Source organism: Pundamilia nyererei, unplaced genomic scaffold (assembly GCF_000239375.1).
Source record: "Pundamilia nyererei isolate P.nyererei 1_Seehausen unplaced genomic scaffold, PunNye1.0 scaffold00221, whole genome shotgun sequence".
In the NCBI taxonomy this organism is placed as follows: domain Eukaryota; kingdom Metazoa; phylum Chordata; class Actinopteri; order Cichliformes; family Cichlidae; genus Pundamilia; species Pundamilia nyererei.
Window position 1 is genome coordinate 494,374 of NW_005187622.1, and position 14,385 is coordinate 508,758.

The window sequence follows — 14,385 nt, forward strand, 5'->3', positions numbered from 1 at the left end:
TGTTTGTGGCACATTAGTATATGTGAGGGGACAAACTCTTCAAGATGGGTGGTGACCATGGTGGCCATTTAGAAGTCGGCCATCTTGGATACAACTTTTGTTTTTTCAATAGGAAGAGGGCCATGTGACACATCAAACTTATTGGTAATGTCACAAGAAAAACAATGGTGTGCTTGGTTTCAACGTAACTTCATTCTTTCATGAGTTATTTACAAGTTTCTGACCACTTATAAAATGTGTTCAATGTGCTGCCCATTGTGTTGGATTGTCAATGCAACCCTCTTCTCCCACTCTTCACACACTGATAGCAACACCGCAGGAGAAATGCCAACACAGGCATCCAGTATCCGTAGTTTCAGGTGCTGCACATCTCGTATCTTCACACCATAGACAGTTGCCTTCAGATGACCCCAAAGATAAAAGTCTAAGGGGGTCAGATCGGGAGACCTTGGGGGCCATTCAACTGTCCCACGACGACCAATCCACTTTCCAGGAAACTGTTCATCTAGGAATGCTCGGACCTGGCACCCATAATGTGGTGGTGCACCATCTTGCTGGAAAAACTCAGGGAACGTGCCAGCTTCAGTGCATGAAGAGGGAAACACATCATCATGTAGCAATTTCAAATATCCAGTGGCCTTGAGGTTTCCATTGATGAAGAATGGACCCACTATCGTTGTACCCCATATACCACACCAAACCATCACTTTTGTTGTTCCAACAGTCTTGGAGGGATCCATTCAATGTGGGTTAGTGTCAGACCAATAGCGGTGGTTTTGTTTGTTAACTTCACCACTCACATAAAAGTTTGCCTCATCACTGAACAAAATCTTCTGCGTGAACTGAGGGTCCTGTTCCAATTTTTGTTTTGCCCATTCTGCAAATTCTGTGCGCCGATCTGGGTCATCCTCGTTGAGATGCTGCAGTAGCTGGAGTTTGTAAGGGTGCCATTTGTGAGTAGCTAATATCCGCTGAAGGGATGTTCGACTAATGCCACTCTCCAGTGACATGCGGCGAGTGCTACACTGTGGGCTCTTGCTGAATGAAGCTAGGACAGCCACTGATGTTTCTTCGTTAGTGACAGTTTTCTTTCGTCCACATTTTGGCAAATCCAACACTGAAACTTAGCAAGCAGTTTGCTAACTGTAGCATGGGAGACGGGTGGTCTCGTAGGGTGTCTTGCATTCAAATCTGCTGCAATGACCCGGTTACTGCGTTCACCAGATATCAACAATTTTGATCCGCTCCTCACGTGTTAACCTCTTCGACATGTCAATGGCTGTGAACAAAGAGAAACCTGTACATAACTCATGAAAGAATAAAGTTATGTTGAAACCAAGCACACCATTGTTTTTCTTGTGACATTACCAATAAGTTTGATGTGTCACATGGCCCTCTTCCTATTGAAAAAAGCAAAAATTGTATCCAAGATGGCCGACTTCTAAATTGCCACCATCCATCTTGAGGAGTTTGCCCCCTCACATATACTAATGTGCCACAAACAGGACTTTAATATCACCAGCCACTCCCATTTTATTACGGTGTATCCATATAAATAGCCCACTCTGTATTTTCTTTTCCTTGTCTGTATCCACCCTACACCCAAGTGCTTTATTAAAACTTATTTTGTGGTAAAGTTATCAAAATAATTGCCAGGAGGTCTTTCAAGACGTGCTAGGAGAATACTGGCCTGCACAGATGTTATAACCTTTCATCAAGAATGTGTGAATGGCTGTTTACACCTGTGAGAGCTTAACCTGAAAGCTCGCAAAACAGAAGTGTCTCTTTCAGAGGTTTCATTGTGTACATCATGAAAATGATGCAAATGTGACATCTATGCAGAGAAGCTTCCATGTCCCATGTTTAAAAAATGTTGAAGAAAGGGTGATATCTACAACCTGCAGGACACCGGTCGTTGAGGCCTGGGGTTCCCTGCCCGTGACGTTGAACATCCTGTTAGGTCATGATGCTGAACACTACTTTATAGATATCGCAGGCTGACAAGCATTTTGTTTGTTTTTTTAAATATAAAATCCAGGTGAGACTTTGTTCACTTTTCACTGATTCTTTGTTCAGATCGGAGTGAATGTCTTTAGCTGCAGGTCATCAGCTCTTTGGAAAGGTGTGTGTGTGCAAACATAAACCAGACTCCAGCTAAAAACCATCCACATTTTATTGTTCTGTCACTCAGGGGTAAGACAGCAGGCTGTTGCCACAGAAAACATTTCACCGTCACATTACACCAACTTTAAACATTCAACTTTATTCACCGGCTTTCCTTAAAACCCTCGTTAACACACACACACTCTTCACTTCAGACACACGATTCCCTCCAACATACTTTTTTTAAAAACAGGAAATCGATGCACACACTTACACACATCTAAATGAACACGTAGCTTAAACAGAGTTTGAGAACTAATCCATGAACATCACTCACAGCACAGGTGGTAAAAATCACATTTTCCAGGTCACTTTTCTTAAAAAAATAAATTATGTTTTCCTTACCAGCTGCTCTGAGCAGACGCTAAATTAATCAGTGACCGATGTCAGAAGCATTTTCCTACAAACTAATGTGCAAATCTTTGCATTACTGTGAAAGAAAGCAGAAACATTAAAGCTGCAGCCATCCACCCCACAGTCAGACCACCCACCGACTGTCAGCTTCTAAAAGCAGCTCATTTCTGTCACCCAGACAAAAATCTGTCATTAAGACTTAATTCAGTGAGAAATAAAACTGATGATTATCTGCAGGCAGGTCATCCTTTCACAAATCATTCTTTTAAATCATCCAACTTGCCAGAAGGAGCAGCTGAGACCCCGCCCACCTGACCTCAAACATGCTCCCTCACATCACTTGAGATTTACGCCCCCCCAGGAAATCTGAGTCATCCTAAAGTTAAGCAGCTGCTAGTTTTCATCTTTAAACTTGTTTCAGTTGCTTCAGTTTTTTGTTTCCTTTTCCTATTTTTTTTTTTTTTTTTGATCAGTGAAGCAGATAACTTCATGATGAAGATTGTAAGAAAACTGAAGACAACCCAAACACAAATTTTCTCTGGCAATTTCTGAACAGCTTCTATTTTTGAAGCATTTCTAAAGTTAATGTTTTAAAGCCAAGAATCACTTCAACCACAAAGCCCCCTCCCCCAAAAGATCCACTCTTGGAAGACTTCCTCCCCCCTCCCCCTCCTGTAGCACTGATGTGAATCTAATGTGATTCAGCATTGGCATTAACGGATGCATGTTTGTAAAAGTGACTCTGCATGTATGTGCAGCATGGCAGTGCGTGCTTTAAAAACAGAGAACATGCTCAGTAGTACGGGCCGATGTTCTCATATCCGGCATAGCCCGGCCAATCAGGGAAGATCCCGTGTGAACACGTGGGGCTGCCATATCGGTCGAAGTGAACCCCATAGTCACAGGAGGGCCTACTCCAGGCCTGCTGATGGCCCCTCCTCATCGAGGACCACGTGATGCTATAGTTGTTGCCTTGGTTGCTGTCCCAGTGCTCGCAGCCATCCACCTGGTAGCAGACGGCAAACTCGATGCGCTCATGGGGCTTCAGCTCACCAGACACAGACACTTCGAAGGAGAAGGTGTCGTGGTGCAGGCTGGGATAGGAGTCCTTCATGTACACACAGTCCACATCCGTGTGGCTTTTCCACGAGTCAAAGGTCACACGCACCTTCACTGACTTCTCGAAAGACATGTTCCTGACTTTGACGGTTCCCGCGAACGCCTTCTCTTTCAACAGGCAGTGCTCGAGGCAGACGAGGTTCTCCTCCAAGCGCTGACGGAACAGCAGGTAGTCTGAAGCAGGCTGAGCGAAGCCCAACACCAGCCGGTCATCCTCAGCTTTGAGTGACAGAGCTGAGCTCAGCTGCTCCTGGATGTTCATGGGAATGTCGATGGGGTCACTGAATGGAGAGAACATCTTCACCCGGGTCAGAGCCAGGCCTTTGTGGTCGGCAAAAGTTACACGCTTTTTGGTTTTGGTCCCGTTTTTGCTAATGGATCCGTCATCCTGGAGCTCGGACTGATCGAGGAGGTGCGAGTGCTGGAACCTCAGAGCAGGTTTACAGGTTTTCCGAGGCTTCCTGTAGGAAAAGTCCTCTTTGGAGAGGTACAGGGGCAGGGTCATGTCGATCGGCATGGTGGGCTCTGGAGGAAGCACGCACAGAACACTAAAACACAGGAAAGAGCGCTTCTGTTAAAATACATTGTTAAAATAATCTTACTCCATTTTAATATTTATCATTACACTGAGAGCTGACTCAAACTGTCTGCTCTTTGTAACACCAGGACGTTAGTTACAGAGCAACAGGATCAGTCAATGCAGATAAACCTGGATTCTTCTATGGAAATATAAGTGGTTTAATTTCTGCTGCTCACTCCACATTAAACTCTCACTTTATTACAGGTGACAAATATCCAAATTAAGTCATATGGACAAACTGAAAAACAGTGCAAGTCCATCATTTACAGTAAATGATGTGATTAAGTCACAGTACAAAGTTCTCAGCACAACAAGAATGTCATCACAGTCTAGGGCTGCTCAATTAATCGAATTTTAATCTCGATTACGATCTGGGCTTTCAACGATCATTAAAAATGACTGAGCCGATTATTAGCCCCTCCCTCGTACTTTACTCTCGCGCTGCTCCGTGTGGCAAATCGAGCGCACCTCTCTGCATTTCGAACACGTGTCACAACAATTAAGAGCAGCGGTCCCAACCTTTTTTGCGCCACGGACCGGTTTATGCCCGACAATATTTTCATTGACCGGCCTTTAAGGTGTCGCAGATAAATACAACAAAATAAAACTAGTACCGGTACCGAAAACATTACTACTAACACACGTGAAAAGACCCAGGAAAACAGAGTAAACAATAAAAACGCTAACAAAATAACGCTGAAAACCGATAAAAACCCTGAAAACTATACTTTTCACACCTGAGCCTCAACTCTCGCGACCCGGTACCAAACGACTCACGGACCGGTACCGGTCCGAGCCCCGGGGGTTGGGGACCACTGATTAAGGGGACCCGAGGGAAGCTCGGAAAGCTAAGCAGAAGTTATTTGGAGAGGAGAGTGACTGCAGCTGGTTGAAAAGAGGTAAAAATAAAAATAAAAATAAATAAATAAATAAATAAATAAATAAATAAATAAAACTTGTGGTGTGGAAACATTATGGGTTCGCGGAGTCAGACATGGATCAAGTAGACATAGTGTGTAAACTCTGCTACAGTGTCGTAGCTGCACCACAGAGCAACACTGCAAAGTTCACTAAACATAGATGTTTACATTTTTCATTTATGTTTTATATTGCAAACATTTGCACTGTTATCGGTATTTGCACACTATTTTATGACAATCTTTAAAGCCATTATTCAATACATTGTTAAATAAATATCGTCAAATAATCGAGATCTCAATTTCAGTGGAAATAATCGTGATTATCATTTTTGCCATAATCGAGCAGCCCTATCACAGTCTGTATCATATTCAAAAAGTACATTTTAAAAGTTTAAGTTTAAACTTCATGATCTTTTTTGTAACAAAAGTGAACATAAAGAAAATCAATGAGTACAAATCATTTATATGCAGATTGAACAGAGTGTGTCATGCACGATCTGATATCCTCGTGTTGGTGTTATTCCCAGATCATCATACTAAATGTTGTTCCAGGATCAACAAGTGACCAATCAGAATGTTGTGACGTCATACTTTTGCAACTTCGGGAAAAAACGGCGTAAAACAAAAAAACTGTGCTTAAGCTGCAAGAAACCGCCTCTGTCCGCCGATCAACGGACCCTGACCCCAACCCTAACCATAACCCTTTAATAAACAGTAAGCAGAATTGATGTTGTCCTTGCAACATTGGAATTTCATAAATGCACAAATAGCTTGGCGCGCAAAAGAATAACGTCACAACAATGTGATTGGTCACTTGCAATGTTGAACCTGGAACAACATTTTCATGATGGTCTGGGAACAACATCAACACGAGGATATCAGATCATCCGTGTGTCATGGTGAGACCACCACAGATTTCACCACATTTTACCTGTAATTGTATGGTAATGTATGTCATGCATCTTTGTGGAACAGGTGACCCACGTTGCTGTAAGTGGTTAGATTTCTGTATAAAAGCTCCAAAGCTCCTTTAGTGGTTTAAGTCCTGCAGCAACTGTGTCAGTGTGTTCTGTACCTGAGGCTCTGAATACAAGTCTTTAATGTGAGTTTCCTATGTGTTATTTCATCACTGTATTGTTGTAGTGCATGTATTTTCCAACTTGACCACATTTTACTGCAAACTGATAATAGCCCTTTTTTAAAATTATAATTAAGATGCAGTAAAAAACACCAGTTCTAAGCTCCTAAATTTGACCCGACGATGCTGTAAAGATTCAAACTCAAAAGCCATACTTACTGATGTATTTTATATATTTCTTTTAAAGAAAAAAAAAAAAAAAAAAAGTGAAATTGTCAAAATTTCAGGCTTAACACGAAACAGGTGTAAACTACAGATAACAGCAACAATCCTCATATCGGTCATGAATTATGCCCATATTGGGAAGAGGGGAGCAGTCTCTCTTGAGTCTCTGATATCACATCCAGTAAATTTTCTGTCTGACAACATCTGAAGCAGAGCAAACAGTGACAACAGCCGTGAAGACTGTAAATATCCAGCATATCTTATCTGTACAAACAGTTAATCAGGTCAGTGAAGACAAAGGTGGAGCTCGTCTGCCTGAGCCCCTGCAGTAAATCTGACCCTCGTTAATCCACATCAGGACAACACTGGGATTCTGATCCTTCTCGCACAGACAGACACCTCAATCAGGAGCTGTGACCTAAACCATCTCATTGTTAAAGTCTTTAAAACACACAGGAAACAACCTTTGACCAAGTGACTGACTTAGAGTCTGAGGTCAGATACAGCCAGTCATCCAGGTGGTGACCTGTACACAGGTGTCTGTGCTGGCGACCTTCATTAATGGGAAAACATTTAGAGTCTGAGCAGACTTCAGATGATGAGATATGGAATCACAGCATGATATATTTTCAAAATACAGAAATGCAAAAGCAGCATTAGAATTTGTTTTCAAGTAGCACAGCGCATCAGCTTAAGGTAAAAGAAGAAAAAAAACAAAAAACTGAGCATCAGTGAAACAAACGTTATCCATCAGGAGGAAAACTTTAGCTTCCTCCAATCTGCTTACCTCTAAATCTGACTGCAGCACAGAAGCACTTTAATTACGAGTGTCCTTTAAACCTCCAAGCATGACAGTTAAACAGCAACATCAGTTAGCCATGAGAATAATCGGCTGATGTGAACAAATGTAACACTAGTGTTTGTCACCGACTGTTAGTAAACCATCACACTGTGAATGTGATGCATATTAACAGACTATTGAGGTGTTTCTAATATTCTGACACCCTAGTCTATGTACACAGAAGGACAACATAAGAAAAAATGAGTGACAATGTTTAATATCAACTAGGGCTGGGCAATATTATACCGTTTATGGTAATACCGGTATAACGTTTGGCAACGATAAGAAAATGAAATATTGCGATAGAATATGGGTAAAAGGCGCATGCGCAGTGCCTTTGTTTTCATATGCACATGGCGGAAAAAGCACGGCGGAGAATGACAAGGGCGAAAGCGGATCGTTGAATGAAACGGATGAACCAGAATTGGTTTGTAAAAATGCTGCAGCTTCAGTGGTGTGGAACTGGTTTAGCTTTCGTCTGTCAGATACACAACAAAGCACTATTTTGGTAGAGCATGCTAGCGGGCCGTCGTTATTACCGTGTTTTTTGGAAAATACGGCACACTTAAAATCAATTCTTTGATTTTTCTGAAAATCGACAGTGTCCCTTATAATCCCGTGTGCCTTATGTTTGGATTCTGGTTGTGTTTACTGACCGCGAAATGAGTACGAATTTGCTAAGCTACAAACCCGCACCGCTTGATGGATTGTCGGAGCATTACGGCTATCATAGGCAGGAGCCTCGCGGAGTGATACGTACTGTGCTTCAACATAATATTACCGTATTGTGTGTGTATAACCTCTTTTTAAGTTTTGTGGATATTATACATGGTTATGCTGAGGATAACTGTCAGCAAGGAATTTGCATTTGCACTGTTAAATTTTTATATAACTTCAATACACATAAAAAACACAGCTTGTTTAAATGAAAATACATTGATGGGGTTTTTTTGCACTAATAAAGTTGTGAAGTTGTAAAGTATTTTGTCTAGTGTCGATTATATCGTCAGTTATATCGTTATCGCAAATTTTCATCATGATAAATATTTTTGGTCATATCACCCTGCTCTAATATCAACTTCAATTATGAGTTTGTGATAAACATGGCTGAATTGAATTGAATAATTTTTTCTCCATGTCTATTTAAGTGCTATTTATGACACTATGTTTGCACTGAAGCACCGAAGCAATTTCCTAATGTTGTAAACCTGCTCAACATTTGGCAATAAACCCCATTCTGATTCTGATTCTGAATTGCCAAAAATACTGGAAAATATTTTAAATTTCGAAAAATAAATCCTTAACAGTCTCTTCGTGTTGTATTTAACTCGTTGAGACTGGACAGGTGTACCTAGTAAAACGCCAACATAAAACCTACACTAACACAGTTGCGTTCACGGTGCCCCCTCTCATCAGGTGAAACGGACTTCAGTGAAAACACCGGAGCAGCAGGAGCTCCACACCACAGACACATTTACCTGCTAGCAAACTCTTCAGGTCAACACCAGCAGCACACCCACTCTGACGCTTCACCTTCAGGTGTAGCGGAAGTTTTGTCACACTTCCGTGTCTTGCACGATAAATGGTGCCACAGGTCACACCCCCTCCAAGTCACCACGTTGTGGTCACCTTCCGCCATGTCCGTGGGTTTCATTCATTCATTTACCAAAAGCGTGAAAACGTTTGTAAAACCACAGCTTTCTGCGGCCCACGCTACGTCACACACACACCTGAGTACGTATCGATGTTTGATGAGAGAACCGGCAGGTTAATGCAAACAGGAAGAAATTAAAAGAACGAAGAAAGAACCGAACAGTCTGAGTTTTGTTCTAAAGAGTTAAAGAAGATAAATAAACTGCAGTCTTACGTCTTTAAACACTGAAAACCATTAATATTAATACTTTAAACTTAGAGTTTGGTTCAAAGCAGTACACTGTTAACCTCAATCATGAAAAAGAACTGCAGACACACAAACTCGCTGTATCTGAACTTTTACTTCACAGTGTAACTGCACGATGGCTCCAGAGCCTCTTAAAGGCTTCATTTATGACGTCATCAGAACCTAACCGGGCCTCTAAGGCTCCGGACTCTAGTGTTCACACCAGAACTTCAGTACCATCAGCGTTCAGCACAACGGTCTTACCTGGAGCTGCTGCCGAGAACCATTTGCGGTTTGTCCGGTTCCGTTGTGCCGTCACCGCGCTGTGCCCTGGTCCTCGGTCTGGTCCTGGTTCCGGGTCTCTGTCCTAGATCTCTGAGGACTCCGCAGCAGCCCTCTGCTCGGGCGCTAACTCTCGGCTCACACTAAACCGGTGAGCCGCTTTTCTTCTTCTCGTGCCTTCAAACGGCCACGCCGCTTTCACGTGGACACGCGTCCGCAGCCAATCAGAGAGCGCGCTGACGGAGTGGTCGGCGGCGTGGCGCCCTGCTGTCAGAGCCGTCTCTCCGTGTGAAGATTGACAGAAAGCCGTAATCTGAGTTATTTATCGTGGTTCGTAGGGCCCAGTTTAGTGCCTCATGCTGTTTTAGTAAATTAAATGTAGATTAAATCAAACATCATCCGCTTACTACCTGGAAGCATGAATATTAACCGTGTGAATACCTTTAAAAAACGCCTGGAATAAATAAATACATTGAAAATATATTAATTTGCATTTATGTTTTATAATTTATATCATATTTGCTACATCCGACATTGTTTTCCAATTTATTTATCTCTTTATGTGAAACTTATTTATTATTATTAGTATTATTAGTATTATTATTATTATTATTACCTATTTTTCGGGAGGAAAATATGTGCATGTTTGTTTTTTTCAGATTTTCTTTGGTGTAAAATTTAAAAATGAGCAATAAAATTTGTATATTTATGTGAGAAGAAGCTAAAGTGAGATGCAAAACCTGCTTACAAAAAAGAGGAGAGACTCAAGTCTTCACTGGGCCAAAACACATGTGAACATGTATAACATTTCATGTCATTTAGATTCTGTCTATATATTTTTGGTTTGTTTTAATACATGAGTGCATGTATACATACACACACACATATATATTTGTATTTGTACATGTAAATGCAAGTATACATATGTTTATATATTGGCTTGTTGTATATATCTGAAATAAAGAATAAAAAAAATAAAGAATAAAAAAAAATAACATCTGTAAGAGACAGCTGGAGACATGTAACAGCAAACTGTGTCTGCAATGTCTGTGGGTCTCTTTCCCTCTGTTTGCATCTGTGGGTTTAGGACGAGTGGGGGTCTTGGGGTCATTGCTGCAGCACTTGTGGGCTGCATGTGCAGCTGAACCTTTACACCCGAGCACAGACACACTGAATGTTTTTTCTGTAATTCTTCTAAAAACATGAACACACGTGACATTTTCATATTGATTTTCTTCTAACATGAGCTCACTTTGTGTCCGTGTGACAGTGCTTTGTGTTTTGTAGGACACTACAAGTCTCCCCCCCCCATGATGCTGAACAGCTGACAGCTTTGTAAATAGCAGCTCTGATTCGGGACACGATCCCAGGTTAGAGAACGGGCTGTGTTATTTTGGTGCTTCACCTTAGCACATGAAGCACAGCTGGCACACACACAGGCACAGGTTACACCTCAGTGCTGTCAGTGAGGTGCGTGGAGTTTGCATTGGTGGTGTGATTAAACAGGAGATCTGAAAACATCCCCACATCCGCTCTGAGATTATAATCTTTACTTATTGTTAATTTTTTTTAAATCTAAACAGCTGATTGATTATCTGAGAAGAAAGTTCCTGGTGAAGTTTATGACTTTACAAAACCGTCCCTTTCACTCTCGCACAAATCACCCGTGACCCTAGTCTCCACCCACACCACCCTGCCTCCACTCTCAGACACCACTTGTTGTTTTGAATGGTTGACCCCATCTATTTAAACTCCTCCACCTTCCCTTGCTCTGCTCTTGCAGCTTTAGTGATGATTTTCACATATTTAAAGGTTTTAAATATTAACTATTGTCACTTTTGGCATCTTTGACTGTAAATTGTTTTTACAAACTAAACCTTTTGTGTTGTTGTTGTTGATAAAGTTATCAGATTATTATTATTAAATTAATTCCATCAGAAGAAGATATAGAAGATATCTTTATGTTATAATATGGGGCGATCGGCTCGGACAGTTTCGGTCGTTGTGTCCTTGGGCAAGACACTTCACCCGTTGCCTACTGGTGGTGGTCAGAGGGCCCGGTGGCGCCAGTGTCCGGCAGCCTCGCCTCTGTCAGTGCGCCCCAGGGTGGCTGTGGCTACAATGTAGCTTGCCATCACCAATGTGTGAATGTGTGTGTGAATGGGTGGATGACAGGTTGTGTAAAGCGCTTTGGGGTCCTTAGGGACTAGAAAAGCGCTATACAAATACAGGCCATTTACCATTTACCATAATATAAAGCATATTGACTGAATGTTGTTGTGAATTAGGGCAATATAAATAACCCTGAATTAAACTGAATTAATGCCTGTTTTATTTCTTAACTCTGATAAATAATCTTCATATTCTAATAATCACAAAGACCAAAATTAGTAAAAAATTGAATTAAACCCTTCATGTTAAAAAAAAACTTGAACTTTAGCAAATACAGGAAAACGAAACTGAACCTAAACTACATTTAACACCGAAAGTAAAGTGCTCAAAAAATCAGGATCAGTCTTAAACTCTCCCCTCTGTACATGTTAACCTAAAACACCTGAAGCATGAGATTAAACTCTTACAGATTTCTGAGGTGTCTGCAGCGTGGCTCTGAATGAGGTCCACAGCTGAAAAAGGAACTTTATTAATTCTGTTCTTTATGCATCTTTGCAAACATCACATAAAGCACAAATACAGTCTTTGCAGAGCACCTCCGACAGCAGCAGGACGTCCCTGCAGAGATACTTTGTGTTCCAGCAGCTGCAGCATGAAATGATGTCAGCACGAATGGTGGCCTTCCAGCCTCGTTAGGAAACAGCCTGCTGCTGTTCTGGCACAGTATCATGTAAATATTTGTTCAGAACTCAACCTACTGAATGCTGGGGTTCAAGAGCAGAAAGAGCAGCTCTCTGCTCTCTGATAAGGACCCTGAACGCAGCACCACATGACTTGAAAATAGACCGAGCTGTGCTGTGACAAAGGTGAAATGTTAATCACGGCAGTCGATCACAGCTGAACACGCTGTGTTCTAAGGCTTCTAACTCTCTGTGGGTTCAGTCAGAAGCTGATGAAAATGAAATGGAGTTTACTGTTCAGAGAATAAATTATAAAACGTACAGAAATCCATCATCTGCTTCCCAATCACTTCCAGTTTAGAGTCGGTTTGTGCTGGACATGTGTGTGTGTTGGGGGGAGGGATCTTTTATCAGCACTATATGAGCTGGAATAATAAGAGTAATTATTCTCAGTGTGGAAGAATTTAAATGAAGTCAGAAACAGAGCAAAACAGGACAAAATCTGCTGTGAATAGACATAAATATTAAAGTGACTGAACACAAAAATTTGATTGGTGGTCACATGATTTTGACTAATAGTGCAAATTTGTTTACTGCATGTAATATTTAAATATTTATGTGCGATGTCATGTTAAGTTATAGCAGTTTGTTTCTGTGATCTCAATTGGTCAGAAGAGATTTTGTTGGCAGTGATCCTGAAAAAAAATATGAGTATTGTCCCTGTGCAACATGTATGTACAGTATATATATGTATATATATATACGGTGTATACATACTGTGTATATGTGCAGTGCTGTGTTGAGTTGTGTTCTGGACTCTGCAGCTAAAAGTTGAAATCAGGTGAAGCGTGTGAACGAGGTGCAGTGGCTTTGGCTTTGATCCTGAACCTTTCAAATCAATCAGTGCTGCTTGTTTAAGGCCATTATGGGACCTCCGCTGTACATGGATGTGCTCATGTCTTTAACCTGCTCTGTCTAGCTTGGGGGAACTGTGAAAGCTTTCGTTAGTTTAAGTTTTATTCTCGCAGAAACCAGAAGAAGCGCACACATCTGTAATTTACACCTAAACTCCACCAGCTGTGGGAATAATTGCTCCATTTCCTCCACGTTAACGATCAGTGAACAATACAGAAGAAGAAATGATTACATTTAAATAACAATGGGCCTGATTTACATATGAAAGCTGCAAAATGCATCAGCACAGAGGTAAGGATGTCTTAATTAGCTACACACACACACACACACACACACACACACACACACACACACACACACACACACAGTATATGATTTATTGCTGGTTCAGCTCTGTGTAGTTATACTGAGGCAGCTGATCCTGTTCATATGATGTATCACTTTAAAACATTTATGATACAGTTCCTGTAGCTCTGCTGTCCTGATTCTGTGGATTTAAATGTGTTTGTTGGTCTGTTAATTAAAAAGAAAAAAATGCATTTTTTTATTTGAAGGATAATTCTAATTAAATGTTTGAAAATTAATTAATCTGATATAATTAATTAAGATAAAAAAACGAAATGCTTAATTTATGTTAAATAATTATGTAATTCATAATTTCACTTTTTTTACTTTATAGAAGTTGAATAACAGCAGCTGACACCGACAAAAAAAAGACTCCAGATGTGTTTGAACGGCTGATTAATAATCAGCACTCTGTTGCTTTTATTCATGTTTTTATTAACGTCTGTTTTCATCATGTGGTTCACACATTTCCCTAAACTCAACAAAATGTAGAAATTAAAAATAAATTTCTTTATGAATTATGAATTAAATGGGATTTAAAATGTATCAAGTTCAAGCTTTAAAGCTTAAATCATTTCTTTATTTAAAGTTATTTTTTCATGGTCTGTTTTTTCCTCAGTATTATTAACTATTTTTTAAAATTTCTTCTTTCTTGTTTATTTGTTCTTTATTTAAACTTTATTTCATTTCTTGAACTCTCGGTATAGCAGAGTGATGAGAACTTTCTCTGATGAATACTTGAATGGAAGCGGGGATGATCAGCATCAGCAGCTTTCAGAAGGACATGAAGAGCAATGTTCCCTCTAATTTTTCACGTGTCTGAGCGAACACGCAAACTCCCTGAGCGGTCTCTTGGACCTCTGTGAGCAACAGCAGACGTGTGCACTGTGGT

General features: G+C 40.7%; 1 protein-coding gene across 2 annotated transcripts; it reads right to left on the bottom strand.

Moving 5' to 3' along the window:
- Positions 1 to 2,155: 2,155 nt before the first annotated feature.
- On the bottom strand, positions 2,156 to 9,722 carry ppp1r3b (protein phosphatase 1, regulatory subunit 3B). Of its 2 annotated transcripts, none has more exons than XM_005748406.1 (2): positions 9,424 to 9,722; positions 2,156 to 4,184 (listed from the first exon to the last, which is right to left on the bottom strand). In XM_005748406.1, the coding sequence occupies exons 1-2, from the start codon at positions 9,444 to 9,446 to the stop codon at positions 3,311 to 3,313; spliced, it is 897 nt and encodes a 298-aa protein (XP_005748463.1). In that variant the 5' UTR covers positions 9,447 to 9,722; the 3' UTR covers positions 2,156 to 3,310. The 2 variants fall into 2 exon arrangements, with proteins under 2 accessions (XP_005748463.1, XP_005748464.1); XM_005748407.1 differs by lacking the exon at positions 9,424 to 9,722 and adding an exon at positions 8,759 to 8,822.
- Between the last annotated feature and the right edge of the window lie 4,663 nt (positions 9,723 to 14,385).

Bases quoted from the DNA above. Each gene is read 5' to 3' on its own strand.
- ppp1r3b (XM_005748406.1), bottom strand. From the start codon at position 9,446: ATGGTTCTCGGCAGCAGCTCCAG. The intron at 4,185-9,423 runs GTAAGACCGTTG...CCTGTGTTTTAG, and splicing joins GTTCTCGGCAGCAGCTCCAG to TGTTCTGTGCGTGCTTCCTC.